At 35.6% G+C, this 17,322-nt stretch overlaps 2 protein-coding genes across 3 annotated transcripts; one reads left to right on the top strand and one right to left on the bottom strand.

Moving 5' to 3' along the window:
* Positions 1 to 3,804: 3,804 nt before the first annotated feature.
* Positions 3,805 to 8,642, top strand: LOC115979868 (alkaline/neutral invertase A, mitochondrial-like). Its single transcript, XM_031101938.1, has 6 exons — positions 3,805 to 4,755; positions 5,277 to 5,436; positions 5,660 to 5,871; positions 6,731 to 7,224; positions 7,375 to 7,423; positions 7,968 to 8,642. Exons 1-6 carry the CDS (start codon positions 4,033 to 4,035, stop codon positions 8,292 to 8,294), a joined length of 1,965 nt encoding a protein of 654 aa, XP_030957798.1. The 5' UTR covers positions 3,805 to 4,032; the 3' UTR covers positions 8,295 to 8,642.
* An 873-nt stretch (positions 8,643 to 9,515) lies between these two features.
* LOC115979374 (protein RTF1 homolog) lies at positions 9,516 to 13,749 on the bottom strand. Of its 2 annotated transcripts, XM_031101397.1 has the most exons (3): positions 13,619 to 13,749; positions 13,358 to 13,409; positions 9,516 to 11,769 (listed from the first exon to the last, which is right to left on the bottom strand). In XM_031101397.1, exon 3 carries the CDS (start codon positions 11,723 to 11,725, stop codon positions 9,737 to 9,739), a length of 1,989 nt encoding a protein of 662 aa, XP_030957257.1. In that variant the 5' UTR covers positions 11,726 to 11,769; positions 13,358 to 13,409; positions 13,619 to 13,749; the 3' UTR covers positions 9,516 to 9,736. The 2 variants fall into 2 exon arrangements, with proteins under 2 accessions (XP_030957257.1, XP_030957255.1); XM_031101395.1 differs by lacking the exon at positions 13,619 to 13,749 and having other exon boundaries at positions 13,358 to 13,460.
* Between the last annotated feature and the right edge of the window lie 3,573 nt (positions 13,750 to 17,322).

The raw sequence follows: 17,322 nt of genomic DNA, 5'->3' as shown, positions 1-17,322 counted from the left end.
TTTTTGTTAAATAGATAGTTGTTTAGTATTAACTTTTGTTACTTTTCAATGTAAGACTTGTTAGATTCCTCCTTAACGAGTGCACTTTGACACTTGTTAATAAGAGTCTATTAGTAATTACACTTAGTCTAAAGAACCTCTAGATTACTGCATGTAATTACATATCAATATTTTCATGCAAATATTTGCTAATAAGTGAAGTGAAATTATGAAAATTCTTGCTATAGCTTTTGCTCTCATTTCACTATTAAAAAAAATGATAACAAGACTTTTCTAATATTGGTAGTTGAATTATTGGCAAAATTCAATTTAATCACTCATCAAGTATTAAGCATCATCCTTACCAAAAATAAGAAAAGAAAAGTTAATATTATCCTTTGCCTGGTAATTTTAATCTCTCTTACACCACAAATAGAACCAACAATTTTACTAGTATTTTGCTTGGTTATAAATTTAGTAAAATTGTTGGTTATAAATTTACTCAAGCTACCACATGCTTAGCAAATTATATCAGAATCTATTTGATTGCTATTCTTGCTGCCATAATTTCAGATTCAGTGTCAAAAATCCACTTGGCTCATCCCAATCCCAACACTAAAAAGAAAAGAGAGAAACAAAGGACCAATCATATAACCCACATTGAAGTGAATAACTATTCCCTGTCAAACACCATGTCCATTTTTGTTTAAGTGGATGTGATTTAGATATCATTTTCACTATATGACCTGTATTTCTTTTGTGGATAATAAGAACTTTAATATCATTGGTTGTCAATTCTTTGTGCACTTTTCCACATGGCACTTACAATTGCACACTTTGTCAACAAATAAAATTTTGTTAAGAGAGAGAGAGAGAGAAAATTGTGAAGGAAAAGACAAGACCCAAATTTTCCACAAAAGTTATTTGACGGAGAAATATTACTGAGTTTCTTTAAGATAATTATTAATCAATCATTTTAAGAAAGTTCTTATAAAAAAGAAAAATTAATATTTTGATAATTTTTTCTATTTTTTATAAAAATAATGTCAAAAATTTTCTTAAAATAAATTATTAATCATGGTCCTAAAATACACTTGTCAACGTGATCCTTTTTGCGTTACTATCACAGGTAATAATTTTTTTTTTTTTTTTTGGAGAAGTCACAGGTTATAAATTTTGTGTTGGACAATCTCCCTTACACGTCACCACTCACCAACACTTATCTTTCTCTCTCCTCTCACGTGTCATGCACTTATGCTTGTGATATATATACTATTTCATTTTTCACACGCTATTATCATCCCCGAAATAAACAGCAATAACCGAACTTTCCAAATATATCATTGCTCAACAGAAAATTCTTTTTTTATTTTTGCAGATTCAAAATCATAAAATAGATTTATTTAAAGTCTCAAGCCAATAGGCAACCCGCTTAATAAGGGGAAACTTCTATTAATATTGTTGGTTTTGGGATAAGATAAAACAATCTAACTTGCACATATATAAAATCTACCTCTAGTTTCTTTATAGTAAGTATATTTCTCTTGGATAATTCTACCCAAAAAAAAAAAAAAAAAAAAATTCTCTTGGATATAAATAAAGTTAATAGTTGGAGACATTTTGGCACTTATCTGTATTTTTTGGGGTTAAAACAAAATACACAAATTTCTCATTTTATTGATATTTATTCTATTTTGGGATATCTCAAATCATAGCATTTTTGAAACTTCAATACTCTATAGACATAATGTTAATAGTTTTTCTAACTTATTATATAAAAGGAATACTCCATTTTTTTGAGTTTAAAATAAAAAAGACATTTATTTCGAGAACGACATTCATCAAAAGAAAATTGAAAAATGGTAGTGTTGAAAATTTATATCCTTTTATTTGAAATAAAATCGTGAAATTCCCTAAAAAACTTGAATCTTTTAAACAAGACAATAATATATGGGATGGAGGGAGTATAAAATATTTGGATGCTAAAGGATGTTTTGTTTCATAACTCCAAAACTTAATTAAAGATGTAGCAACTATTTGAAGATAGCTTTGAGCACTTATTTCTTCCCCACTAAAAAGAAAGAAAGAAAGAAAAAAAATACTTTGAGCACTTTAGCTGAATATTTAGTTTAATAATTGTTTCATTAAATTACCAAAGTAATAGAGAATGCAGATCATGCATATAAACTTTCACTAGTTAAGGAGTACCACCCCCCATAACTGTCTCCATGAATACTGTAAGGACACGATTTGTAACGACCCGTAACAGTGTTGGGTTCGTACGTAAAAATGTCCAAACAATATCATTTATAGAGCGTGGGTTTGAAAGACTAGGCCTTGGTCACCAGACGGTGGTTTTTCGTGGTGTTCATACATAGTTAAATCGTGTTCGTCTTAGGAGTCTTTCTCCTGGAGGCGGGCTGGGAGGCTCTGGTTTTTGGCCATTTTTCCCAGCCCCTGCTCTGGATTGCTTACTTTTCCTTTTATACTAGCATGTGTTCCTTATCCGTCGTCCACGTGTAGGATCGACTTTTTCCAAGACTGATACTTGTCCCATCAGCCCTTATCCAGAGTGGTTGGGAGTGGTTGTAAAAGCTGGAGAGTATGATTCTGTTAGGTGCAGAGTATTGAATGGCAGTAAGAGCAGCTTTCCTTAGTCGTTATATTTTCCAATGTACCTTTCTCTATTGACCTAGATATTTTAGATTTTTTCCAAGCTGCTCCTATACCGTTTTTACCCTTTCTTCCAATGAGACCTCGGACATGCCGAGGACTGAATCGTCCTCGGCTGTGTCCCAGAACTATTTTGTACTTGTATTATCGAGCCTGGGTTATAACCTTCCTCGGCTCGGGCCTTGGGCCCCAATGAACAAATGGGCCGGGGCCACAAATTATTGGGCCCCACAAGTACCATTCAAGATCAATATATAACACAATCAGATTCTACTAAACAATCTTCTCCAAAAAAAAAAAAAAAAGATTCTACCATACAAATTTATTCTACTAATTTTTGTTAAATTCAACTTTTTTTATTATTAGAAAAATGTTATTTCTACATTATTTTTACAATATATTTCAAGTGGTAAGTTGTTACAAATTATTATTAGTTGACAAAATTGTAATTTCAATAATAAGTTTAAATTAGAACTACTAATAATTTCCTACCTATGATTTTTATAAAAGTGTGTAGAAATTTTCTTTTTATTATGGAAGATGCCACAAAAAATTGAATGAACTATACCTCAAACATCTATTTTTCTTCTCCATAAATTCAACTAGTTAATGGTGACAATGAAGCCACTTTATACCATTTTTTCCTCTCCTTAAATTCAACTAATTTATGGTGACAATGAAGCCACTTTCTATCATTTTATAAGTATGGTAATTTATTCAACAAACATATAACTCCATGTCTCACATAAAAAAAAAAAAAAAAATGTTATATTGGAGTTCTAAATAGTTGTTGACTTCTAATTTTTCTCTCCTAAATTATCAGTGTACATTTGGTAACTTAGCATTTTGCTTTGACTACCACCTTGAAATAAGCTAATTTTTAACTTTTTGTTTCATACTATACAAATAAACTTTCGAAAATAAACCATTCTCAAATAGATATCTATCATTTTTTATTTTGATGGTCATAAAAATTTAAACCATTTTATGAAAACAATTAAGTAAATTTTTTTAAAAAAAATTTATAATCACTTAAAAAATCCCAAAAAAATGAAACCAGATATTAATTAATAAAATCTTCTAAAACTTGAGAAAAAAAAAAAAAAAAAAGCAATAAAATAAATATCTTCTTATCCAACGCAAGACTTTCCTCCTCGCCGCCTAACATAAAAACCACCACCTCCCTCTTTTTTTACTTTCATTCCCATAGTTTTCTTCCATTTCCAACTCTCTCAATTCTCAAAGCCACCATTTTTTTTTTCTATTTGACACCAAAGTCTCATAGAAAAAAAAAAAAAAATCCCAAATTCTCTATATGCATAACCTTTGTTTCCACCACATAGATTTTCTCAACTTGTTCAATCCCAAAACTTCGTCCATATGAACACAATCAGATTCCTCATCAAACCAACCATGAAATCCACTTCCAAAATCCTCTCCTCATGTCGAAACTCACAGTTTTTCAATCCAAACTCGCAGACCCAAGCACACCCTTTTCGTGTTTTGGTCTCTGCTCGCTTTATTCGCAATACCCACATGGCTTTTCGATTCCCAAGCTCAGGTTTTTACCAGTCTAAGCCTAATGGTATTGGTGGGTTTTCCAATGGTAGGGGTATCTATATTGTTTCTAGGGTGCTTTCCACTGCTGTGGAGACACGCGTGAATGAGAACAGCTTTGAGAGAATCTATGTGCAAGGTAACAATGGTGGCACGAATGTTAAGCCATTGGTGGTAGAGAGAATTGACAAAGATGAGAATATGGTTGCGGAAGAAGGCTCTAGGATAGAGGTTGATGGTGGAGTTGGTGTTGGTGATGGTGGTGGTGATGTGAATTTAAGGAATTTGGAGGGTTTGATTGAACCCAAGGTGGTGGTGGAGGAGAGTGAGGTGGAGAAAGAAGCATGGAGGTTGTTGAGAGAGGCTGTTGTGTATTATTGCGGGAGTCCTGTGGGGACGGTGGCGGCGAATGACCCCGGGGATAAGCAACCATTGAATTATGATCAGGTGTTTATCCGGGACTTCGTCCCCTCGGCACTTGCATTCTTGCTTAAAGGAGAAGGGGAGATTGTTAGGAACTTTCTCCTTCATACCTTGCAATTGCAGGTAAATAATAGCAACAACAAACTTTTCGAATTCTTGTTCCTTAATAGTTTTATTGATTGGTGTTGTGTTTTGTATTTGGTATTACTGTTTGATTGTTAAATGTATGTCTTTGTTTTGGTGTCTTAACATCTAAATGTCTTAAACGTACTTTTGGTGTAACCAATAACTAATTTGGGTGATTTTGATTTATTTTGTTGTGAGGGAAACCTTTTAGGTGATTTTGTTGGTGGCTAATTTAAATGTGCAAATTTGTGGTTTCAAGTGCTAAAGATGTCATATTCTAGTGTTTTCAATGCTGCCCTGATAGAGTTGTGGCCTTTCATTAGCTTGTCATGTTTTCAGGGGGAAATATGTTGCTCATCCCTTGTGTAGCGTATGATGTTACTGCTTTTACAAATGCATAGGTGACTGGGTCTTGGCTAACTTTAATCTAAGAACGGTGCCTGCAAATTTTAGATACATTAATGGTTTAATGCTTGAGATTACTAGAATCCATGATTGTTTTCTTGTTTATCATGTAGAGTTGGGAGAAAACAGTGGACTGCTATAGCCCAGGGCAGGGCTTGATGCCTGCAAGCTTTAAAGTTAGAACTGTGCCTCTTGAGGAAAATAAGTATGAAGAAGTTCTAGATCCAGATTTTGGTGAATCAGCTATTGGTCGTGTTGCACCTGTGGATTCTGGTTAGTGTAATACTATAGTGGAATGTTTTAGATAATGCATGCTAGAATTTGCAATTATTTTGAATTAAGAATGTTGTAGAATCCACCATTATTGGCCTCTACATTTTTCACAGTAGGATTTCATTGTCTAACTTATGTACTCAATAATTGATGCTGAAAGAATGCTTTTCTTGTAGCATATAATGACTTGGTGTTTGTTGTTGTATTTTGCTTCTTTTGGTAGGGTTGTGGTGGATTATCCTATTGAGGGCTTATGGAAAACTCACTGGTGACTATGCATTACAAGAAAGGGTGGATGTTCAGACTGGCTTAAAAATGATACTGAACTTGTGTTTAACCGATGGGTTTGATATGTTTCCTTCTCTGTTGGTCACTGATGGCTCCTGCATGATAGACCGGCGGATGGGTATTCATGGTCACCCCCTTGAGATCCAAGTGAGTTCAATTTATTTGATAATTTCTTAATTACTTGATAGTGTTGTTGTGTGTGTTTTGATTAATTGGCTTAGGCACTAGAGTCCGTTTGTAAATAACTTATTTAGCTGAAACTGAAAACTTTTTGTCGAAAGTACTTTAGAAAAAAGCTAAAAGCTAGCTGAATTGTACAGTGAGATTCATGAATAGTATTAAAAAGTGCAATGGGCCCCATAAATAGTAGCAAAAATAAGCTGAAAACTCTAATAAGCTTTAACTTTCATCTCTTCCCAAACGCACTCATATACCACTGTATTTCAGCTAACTTTAGATAATAAATGAAGGGTGCTTTTCTAATTTTATTGCTCTATCACACAAATGCTCATTATTGAGTGTTTTCTAACACTGGCATTGGTAACATGAAAAGTTAAGCCAGCTTGCTTTTTTGAAGGTCACCTCTAGGCGTAGCATGTGATAATCTCAACCCTATGACCAAAAGTCTGATGACTTGTGTCCTGGAGATATTAACTAGGGATTTTGAATCTTCTTTAGCATTTTTGAAAACTTGGATTGTTTTGAAACTCTCTAGGATGTGTAGAAAGGCGCTTGGTGAAGGATTTAACCCCACATTGCTGTTATTGATGACTTGATGTATAAAAAAATATCCTGAAGATCTTTGAAGCTAAGATTTCTGGAAGTCATTGGTTACTGCTTAACTGCCCATGCCCCCTGATCTGATGCATTTGTTTCTAATATATATATATATATATATATATATATATATAAATATATATAACATTTTTCTTATGCCAAGTTGCCAACTTTATTTATGTTACCTCATGTTTGATGTATCTCATTCCTGGGAAATTTGATTTTACAGGCCCTGTTTTACTCAGCTCTTCGCTGCTCCCGTGAAATGCTTGCTGTAAATGATGGATCCAAGAATCTGGTGAGAGCCATCAACAATAGGCTCAGTGCACTGTCTTTCCACATCAGAGAATACTATTGGGTGGACATGAAAAAAATCAATGAGATTTACCGATATAAAACGGAGGAATATTCCATGGATGCCACCAACAAATTCAATATCTATCCTGAACAAATTCCTTCTTGGCTGATGGATTGGATTCCAGAGGAAGGCGGCTATATGATGGGTAATCTACAGCCTGCTCACATGGATTTTAGGTTTTTCACGCTTGGAAATCTTTGGTCTATTGTTTCATCTTTGGGCACTCCAAGACAAAATACAGCTATGTTAAATCTCATTGAAGCCAAATGGGATGATCTTGTGGGCCATATGCCACTTAAGATATGCTACCCTGCCTTTGAGTTTGAGGAATGGCGAATAATCACTGGCAGTGACCCTAAGAATACGTGATTTTTCTTCTTATACTCTCTCTCTCTCTTTTTCTGTGTGTGGACTATTGTACATGTGTGCATGTGCAGATTATAGCTATATGGCTAGTTGTTTAGTGTTCTTTCAAAAATTTCCATCAAACTGAAATGTTTGTTTTATTCTTGCAGCCCATGGTCATATCATAATGGTGGATCCTGGCCGACACTCCTGTGGCAGGTAAGCCTGGATTTGGTTGCATTAAATTATTATTGAGGAATGCTCAACAAATTTGGATTTTTTCTGGAATTGAATGTTGATATGCATGTCCTAATTCACTTATCAAAAAAAAAAAAAAAAAAAAATGCATGTCCTAATTCAGCCTTTGGTTTACATTGGGAGCTCTGCAAGTAATGGGCAGGATCCACTAGGAACCATTGATAATGTTAGGCAGGCCGATCAACGTGGCACTCCTAACCTCTTATGCATGATAAGTGTGTAGGTCAAATAGTGTCATGTGCTGCTTCATTTGTTAGCTGCCTAGCTGGCCAATTTATGTACTTGGTTATTGACATAAAAAGTGGATAAATTTGAATAAATTGGTGGCCTAAAATAAAAAAGAAGAAAGAAGTTGCTTTGTTCTCTGTGTAATAGCAGAATTTGGGGCAAGTTGGGGGAGAAATTTTTAAGATATACAAACTAATTTTGACACAACATTCATCTTTCTTGTGTATCGGCAAAATTTATCTGTAGTTTCTAAAATATTGTCTTCTACTATTTTCAGTTCACATTGGCATGCATGAAGATGGGCAGATTTGAACTAGCCCAAAAAGCTGTTGATTTGGCTGAGAAGAGGCTTCCAGTTGACCATTGGCCTGAATATTATGATACCCAGACAGGGAGGTTTATTGGAAAGCAAGCCCGACATTTCCAAACGTGGACTGTTGCTGGGTTTCTTGCATCTAAATTGCTCTTGCAGAATCCAGAGATGGCTTCCATGTTATTCTGGGAGGAGGATTATGAGCTTCTTGAGATCTGTGTTTGTGCACTTAGCAAGAGTGGTCGGAAGAAATGCTCTCGCTTTGCTGCAAAGTCTCAGATACTTGTATAATGAGACTTCATTTTCCGGAAGTCAGGGACCCAACACCTTTTTACTGTACAGCCACAAGTATAGGATAGAGTTTATTAGTGTTTGATAAAGAAAAAAAATATCAACCTCAAAGTGCAACATAAAGCATTCGTTTTACGAGTTGCTGTACAATAATTATTTCATTTGTCATCCGATTAATTGATATAGTTGATCGGCTTTAGAGGATAAAATGACTATGTTGAGGTGCCTTATTTCATGGCGCCTTACTTTGGTCATCTATATGTAAATTCTAAAAAGTACAACATGTTTACCAATTCATTTACCCATTACAAGGCAGTGGGTGAGATATAAAAATGGGATTCTTTTATAGCCATTTTACATAATTTTTAAATTGTATTTTGGCTGAAAAGATGCATGAATATAATGCTATTTCTTTAAATATATGCAATCATACTGCATCCATTTTCTCTGGTAAATGTTTTTTTTTTGTTTTTGGTTTTTTTTTTTTTTGGCTTTTTCTTCTTGTAATGCCGTTTGTATGGCATTGCTTATCATTCATCAATAGCAAAGCATGTCCATTTCATCGGCACTTTCTTCATCATTAACTGTTGTCAATGTCGTATACAACAACTACTAGGCCTTAATTTCAAAATTTTTGGGATCGAATTGGATCTACATCGGATTGGTAGGGTCAGTCACATAGAACTGTTGTGATATCTTGATCTTTTACTTTGTCATTCCTGCCTTAATGGGGATAGTAGTTGGCGCATTGCATTCATTGGTTTCATTTGGAACTTGTATCTCTTAGCCCCTTAGAAACTCTAAAAACGTTGACAAAAACTGATTTAAAAACGTTGAAGAAATTTGATTCAAGTCTTTCAATTCTTTATCATAGCTAAAGGCTATGGGAACAAGGAGCTGTTTTCTCAATAAAGCTTATTGCCATGGCGAATTTAAAGAAAATGTTGAGGCGAAGGAAATACCAAAGAACCTTCCTGTATCTAATTTGGTGACCGAGTCCCTCTAACCTGCCAATATTGACGAAACAAATGAAGCAGAGACCGTTTTCAGAAAACCAATAACTGATAACCCGCTTATATGCTATTTCAGTATTCTTCTAGTGGACCTTTCTAGGGAAATCAGTAGAAGTGAGATCTTATCGAACATATTCATTATTCAACCTCAACAGCTGCATTTGCCCTGCTCTCCATTCCACCAAAACAAGAACAAAAGCTTTCATTGATGCCAATCAAGACTAGATAATTAGATTTTGTACACCATGTGGAGCAAAATTACACATAAAAAAACCATAGACAGTATACATAGCATGTCTAAAACCATAAAAGTGACCTAACTTTTGTTCTAGGACATCAAAAAGTTAACAGATTGAACCCCCTACATTAAGCTTTCCCTAAAAGAAAAGCACAGCCTATCAAACCAAAATTATCATAACTAGGTAAAACTCATCTTTGATCATCACATTCAAGCAGCCCTCTCCTTCTCTTGTAGTCACTAATGGTTAGTGTCAGTGCATGTCTCTTTCCATCATTCTCTGGGACTCGGTATCCAACAGTAGCCTCTATTTTTTGTTTCCTAGCCAAGAATCCACGTTGAGCACCCTGGGGTCCACCAAAACTCTGAAGAGTAGCCAATGAGATAGGCAGCTCAAAATTGTGCATTATATTTGACACTGTTCCATGATCCACAGGAGCACTAGTGTCAACCAATTTCCCTGCACCAGCTGCAGCTTCTAAGGCTGCTTCTGTAGTTTCCATGCCAGCCTCTGTCGTTACCTTTGATCCTGTCCCATTTTTGTCAGCACTAGTAGTATGATTGTTTGCTGCTTTATCCTCATTGTCTTCACCAGGCTTTGGATCGTAGTAATTCCTCGACCTCGTCCATCTCCTTGAAAAGGGATCATACCCGTCCTCCCCAGCTTTTAAACTTGCATTTACCGATTTCATTGTTGACGCATTTTTGAAATTCTCAAACCTGTTCTTTCTGTTCATTTCAGATAGCCTAATAGCCTTTGCATCTTTCTCCAGGGGTAGCCGGGTTGCTTCCAATTCCTGCAGCTTAGTCTTGATTCTCTCCACCTCCACCTCATCATGCTTACTTACCGCTACTTCCAACTGCCTCCTCAAGCGGTCCTTCTCAACTGCAATGTTTAGTGGCCGTGATGCGGTGCTTTTCTTCTCCTGCAACATTTGCTTCACTGTGGCAGCTGAGTAAACATATGTGTAGGGTTTTAGAATGCTCTCCCTCTTTTCCAACACAGCCTGTTTTCTTGGCATCCTACAACCACTTCGCTCCATCTCCCTAACCCATTGTTTAAACTCCTCCTCACGTGGTGCTGAATCCGAAACCATAGCCATCTGCCACCTAGCAGCAGAGCTATCACTGCCCCAAACACAATTCAGATACTTATGAGTGATTTTGCCCTCTAGTTTGTATTGTTGGTCAGGGCATGTGGCATCAACACCCTGGACCAAGCAGAGCCTGTAAATAGACTCAACCTTCGACCTTCCAATTCCAATCCTCACAAAACAACCTACGATTAACTCCTCAAAGAATGGTTCCATAAACCATTTCGCAAGATTTGACCTCCGAATGGTAATTTCCTTTATATCCTCAAATGTTGGAACCTCAGAACCAGGCATGTTCCCATCCTCATCACTGTCAACAAAGCCTTCCCCAGTAGATTCTTCATCTTCACTGTCAGATCTACTAACACTCTCACTCTCGCTGGAACTGCTGGAATTTGCTGCAATGAAGGCTTTCTGTTTGATAGGTGAAATACCCTGGCTACCTGAACTTCCTCTTGATGCATCCTTTGATTTATGATAAGCCTCTGAGTCCTGTTGTTTCAACCGTTTTGCTCGCAACTCACTCAGTGCATCATGTTTGGCAGCTGTCCTCTCAGCAGACCTAGCAGATGCACGGACTCTGCCAGCTGAAGGAAGAGGTGGAGTACCTTTTCTAGATAGGGCTGAAGTCACACTGTTTCCCTTTGATCTCAACTTTTCCTTCAAGACCTTATCATTTTTTTTAGATGCTCGTTCTGACAAGATCATTTCTCTTTCAAGTTCAGTCATCTCTGCAAGCCTTTGCCGGTCATTGTCATCCTTGTAAAGATCACTGCCTACATCAGATTCATCACTGATGTTGCCCTCATGGTCAAAACCACTATCATGATTCCTTTCTTCATGGCTTTCATGTTCATTGTCTCTTTCAGAAAGGTCAAACCTCTTCTTCAATGGAACTTGAGACCTAGAGGGCTTCTGGCGTGCATAATTACATTCATCATCTAAGTCTTCATCCCTAAAGTCACTTCCACCATCAGAATATGAACCCTCATGATGCTTTCTAGATGGTGGAAGTTGTTTCCGGTTTCTTCCGGCTAAACCGGTTCTTCCTGCTGCCTCCAGTAGCAAATTTTCCAAGTCTGCCATGATCTGCTACGTCTTCCTATATGCTGCAATAATTTGTACTTCCCCTGAATAAGTTGCAAAGAATTGATCAACCAGTTCAACTGTCGATAATTAAAGAAAGATGAACATATACACAAGCAAGGCATATCACACTGTATTTATATTTTGTATCACATTGTATTTATATTTTGTAAATGGTAAGAATCACTAAAATTGCTTAAAACTGTATGATTTATGAGCAAATGTAGTTTTACCACCTAATTGTAGGGACTTGCTTAACTTTATGAAAATCATGAACTAGGTATTCATCCATTTTCCTACCACGTATCATGATGGGAAAATTGGAGTGGTACATTCAGAAGCATTTTAGCTCCAATTTCCACTTCACATTTGTGGATACATGCTGGGCATGTTTGCTAGCAGTTGGAAAAGCAGATGCAGGTTATGTTAACACCAGAATGAATACATAAATACTAGAATGCATATCATATCACTATCACTCCATAAATCCTCAATTAGACAAAAAATCTATGTGCATAAGCTGATTAGAAGGAACCAAGATATACAGATGATATTAAGAGATCAAATTGTAGACATTCTCCATGATCCTTTTGCTCTTAATCATCTAGGCATACAAAGACATTACTAGGGGAAAATGAAAATAATAGAATGCAACTTCCTTTAACCAACGGAACGAAATAAAGAAGACAAAACAAATGTTTAGATACATCCCAAAACACGGCACCCGAAATAAACCAATGCAAGTTCTCAACAGCAATGTACAAGCTCTTAAAACCAATTCAATTAAACCACAACTGATCTTTATCTCTTAAAACATCTGTTGGTCACCAAAAAAATAGTGTTAAGAACCAGATATCAGACAATGTTTGATATGCCACATGTATTCTTCTCCAAAATCACATTCTCCATTGCTTTCTTCCCTAGCATGTCCTCTGTTAATACTACTTTAGCAAGTATTATTTTAGGTATTTCTCTAATTCTTTTCGTTCAAGCAACAAATTTGTTGAGAAAAGGCAAAACAAGTATACAATTCAATTAACAATTCAATTAGAAGCACTTATATTGCCCATTAATATTTTTTTTTTTTTTAAAAAAAGAAAAAAAAGAACGCAAGAGCAGATATGAAATGGCAATTGAAGTAAAAAAAAAAAAAAAAAATCAATGGTGATTAAATGAACGTAACAATCAAATGTAAAATACATGCAATCAGTGAAAAGTGAGAAAGGAAAAAAGTAAACCAAAGCCATCAGTAAAACCAAACAGCAGAACAGAAACACATAACCAAAAAGGTCCAAGCCTTTTTATTTTTTATTTCCCAATAAACCCAAAAAGGCTCAAGATAACCCATTTATGAATCAAAACCTGATAAAACAGAGAAAATAACATATGGGTATCAAAGTATCTGTGCTAGCTCAATAGTCCATGCAAACAGTGCCATGTAACAATCAAATGCACCAAGATACAATCAGATAAAGCCATAAAAAGCCAGAGATTAACCAACTTTACTAGTGAAACACATAAGTAGTCCAAAATCTAGAACCAGAGAGGCCCTAAACCATCAATTAATGCATCAAAACATTAAACACAGACAAAAATATAGATAAATAGCATTTGGGTATCAAAATAATGTACCTTATGGCTCAATATTCCAAGAAAACAGTGTCAAAGATGGCTCAAAAGAATTCTGGATAAAGAACAATCATGTCATTAGAAAGGTTTACAAGGCACACAAAATTGCATGCACATAGGATAGGACACTGTTTGGTTGTGGAGAAAAATGAGGGAAAGTTCCTATTTTTGATGGTCAGTAACAAAAATTAGAAAATTTTGGCACAAAATCAGCAATGCAGTTTGAATGTTCGATTTTAGGAACAAGTGATAATTAGAGAGTACCAGACAGACATGCGACCACATGGTCAGTCCATTCCCTTGGGAGGACAGTGAGGGAAGAACGAGAAAGTGGCGAGAAAGTAATAGAAGTTGGTGATTATGGGGTTTTGGGGAACATGATCATTTTTTTTTTTTTTTTTGGGGAATCGGGAACATGATCTATTTTGTTGGTCTTAGGCTTTTAGCTTTAACCGTAAAAATGGTTGTGAAACAAATAACAATGTATGTCGCTTGATAAAAAAAAATAAATGTAAAGCGTGTGACGGTGTGAGAGAGTTATATATATATATATATATATAACAAAAAAAAAAAAAAAGCTGGTGAAAACAAATGTCATTCACGAATTTTTTCACGATTATTGAGAGATTACAGTTTTTATAATATATGATAAGAAGAAAAAAAAAATGGAATACTAAGAAAAGAAAAAAAAACATAGCTATTGGTCAACTGATAAAGTCTATTATTCGTATAAGGGATTTGTGATTCAAACTTCACTTACACAAAATATTAAATGGTTTTCTTATATAATGATAAAGAATAATAATCAAAGAGTAAAAAAAAAAAAAAAAAAAAAGACTTAAACTCAATATTTTAGGTTCTAAGTCGAGGCTTACCCATGTGACTGTATTCATCAATGCAGTCGAAAGGTTATTTATTTATTTATTTATTTATTTTTTTTGAGAAGAAGGTTAAATTAATTGTGATTAAAGAAAGATAAAGTCTCTTGAGCTGCATTAATTAATACAGTCAAACAGGTCGCACTGTTGAATTTAATTGGGAATCTAATATATAATATTTAAATTGTATGTAAATTTTACTTTAATAGAAATGGTTTCAATAATTTGTTGGTGAGTAGGGGCGGATTGAGAATTTTTATTTGGGGGCTAGACATATGATATTGATATAGCATGAAAAGAAATTCAAAGCGCACACACACACACACTAAGTTTAACTCTACATGGAGATGCTTTGATATGGAGTGCAACCCCAAATGAGAAATTCTCAGTGAAGAGTGCCTACAAAATTGCAATGGATACTAGAGAGCAAGCTGATTTAGGTTCCAGTTCAGATAATAATGATATGAAGTCATTTTGGAAGGTGTTGTGGGGTTTGCAAATTCCAAATAAGGTGAAACATTTTGCGTGGAGAGTGTGTAAATACATTCTACCAACATTGTCTAACCATAAAAAGAGAGGGATTGTTGGAGATGACTTATGTGAAGAGTGCAGAATGGGCTGTGAATCATCAAGACATGTTTTTTGGAGCTATTTATTTGCTTCTGGTACTTGGACTCTTACATCAATTTTCTGTAGGCAGCAAGATCTGTTTTTTAATGACTTTATGGAATTGTTTTGGTTTTTGGTGCATGTTTAGAGAAGTGATAATGATGTGCTCTCATTGGCTGTGACCATTGCTTGGGCTTTGTGGACTAGGTGGAATGAGAAAAGACATGGCAGGAAGTTTATGGCAGGATTGGAGTTGGTCAAGTGGTGTGGAAAATTTATTGAATCATTCAAAGCAGCAAATTCTGCAAGTTCTCCAAGTTCAGCACCTTTTGCACTAGTCTCGGCAAGACCACATTGTAGATAGGTTTGGTCACTCCAGCGGGTTCTGTTTTTAAAGTAAATGTTGATGGGGCTGTCTTTGCGCAACAAAGAAAGTCAGGGGTAAGAGTTGTAATTCGTAATTGTGAAGGATTGCTTATGGGAGCTTTGTCAATGAAGCTAAATCAGCAGCTGGGTTCCTTGGAGGCTGAAGCAAAAGCTTATGAGTTGGGGATTTTGTTTGCTAAAGATATGGGCTTTCATGAGATTGCTCTTGAGGGAGATTCTGTTATGGTTTCAAATGCAATTGCTGGCATTTCTCCTCCTCCATCTTTGATAGCATCAATTGTATATGGAATTAGTTCTCTTTTAAGTGCTTTTCGTAGTTTTTCTATTTCACATGTTGGTAGGAAATGTAATCAGGTAGCTCACTTGTTAACAAAACATGCTCAAGGTGTTGAGCAATTTGTTACTTGGATTGAGGAGAGCTCTTATTTCTTAGAACATGCTCTCCCAGCTGATGTAGTTCTTTGTTGTTCATGTTAATGGAATTTCAGTTTTCTATCAATATATATATATATGTGTGTGTGTTCGTGTGTGTATGAAAAGGATAAAGATTTTAATTTTCTAATATCAAAGTAATTACTCTAATAATTTTCTTATATATAAAATAATTTTTTAAGTTAATTTATCATCTTTATAAACTTAAATAAGTACACATAAGTTCAAACAATTGACCAGTTGCCATTTCTAATAACATCTTGAGAATTTTCCATAAATTGCAATGTTTCAAATCTGTTAAGCTCTTGCATGAAAGGAGGCAAGGGAATAAACCAACGCATATTCTGGCTTAGTATTCTCAAGGAATTTTTAGTTTTGTATCATGGTTAGTGGAAAGTTCTTCTATAATTAAGCCATATATGACTCGAGATGCATTGAATTGTTTTTCTTCTAAATAAAGTAACAGTCTTCCCTTTAAAAAAATTTATATAAACAAGTTTCCTAGTTTGTTACAGACATGTACCAAAAAACAATTATTTTATTGAAATTAAAAAAAATTTATTGTTTTCTCAAGTATCATTTGTAACATTAAATATCTTATGTTCAATTATTTCTTTAAGCATTATACTGAATTTAACATTTTCAGTCTCAATCAAGCATTTATAAACAAAAAAAAAAATAAAATAAAAAATCTTCTTTCCAAAAAAAAAATATTTATTCAAATTTTATCTAATGTGCGTGCCCGAGGACCGAGGATGAAGTTGAAGAGTTGCAGTATAAGTGTGGGAATGCCGTGGCCCATGGGCCGGAGAAGGGAAGTCACTTAAGGAGAGGAAGGGATGAGTCAAAGGACTCTGAGGCGTTCTAGGTGGAAAGAAGGATATGAAGAGAGAGAATCAGTGATCATAAGGGAAGTTTCTAGTTTGGCGTAGCCTATTGCCTCTGCATTAAATGGTGGGCAACAGCTTTATCACCTGCACTGATAAGGAAGTGACCTAAACCATGTAAGTCACAGCTAAGCAGACTTCTTCCACCACCTTCTTCAGATGTAAAAAGAGACAAAGTGTCGTGAGAAGAGGTTTGCTAGGTAAGGATGGATGGGTGAGATATGATAAAGGGAAGGGTATATAAGAAAAGGAGGGTTCACAGAAAGAGGGATCGAGACAAATACGAAGATATAGAGAAGAAACAGAGAGACCCTAGCTTCACGATATGAGTGTAGTGTCCTCAACCCTACCTCTAAAGGTTAAATATCGTACTCAGGGGAGAGTGGGAGAGTTGGTGGGTAGCCAAGCCACGACCAGGTAGTGCTTGGTGTCAGTAATTACACGGCAACCTTCAAATCCTGCTGCGATAATTAAGGATCCAGTCCCATAGCAACTAAAGGGCCCTGCAGGGGGCAATAGACCAGGGCATCTGGAGAGTTGTCCGAGGAGCTGGAGAAGGTGGTGATAGGGCAAGATTAGAAGCAGTACTTCCAAGTGGGATCCCAGTTGCCACCTTTGGAAAAAATTGAGTTGGTGAAGTTTCTGGAGGCTAACATTGATGTCTTTGTATGGAGTACTTATGATGTTTTAGGGATTTACCTTGGGTTTATATGTCACCAACTGAACATTAATCCTGAGGCTACACCACGTAAGCAGCCTCCTCGGCGGTCATCCA

This window comes from Quercus lobata, chromosome 3, assembly GCF_001633185.2.
Source record: "Quercus lobata isolate SW786 chromosome 3, ValleyOak3.0 Primary Assembly, whole genome shotgun sequence".
Lineage (NCBI taxonomy): Eukaryota > Viridiplantae > Streptophyta > Magnoliopsida > Fagales > Fagaceae > Quercus > Quercus lobata.
Note: the sequence above shows the minus strand (reverse complement) of the source record. Positions and strands in the feature narration are given on the sequence as shown.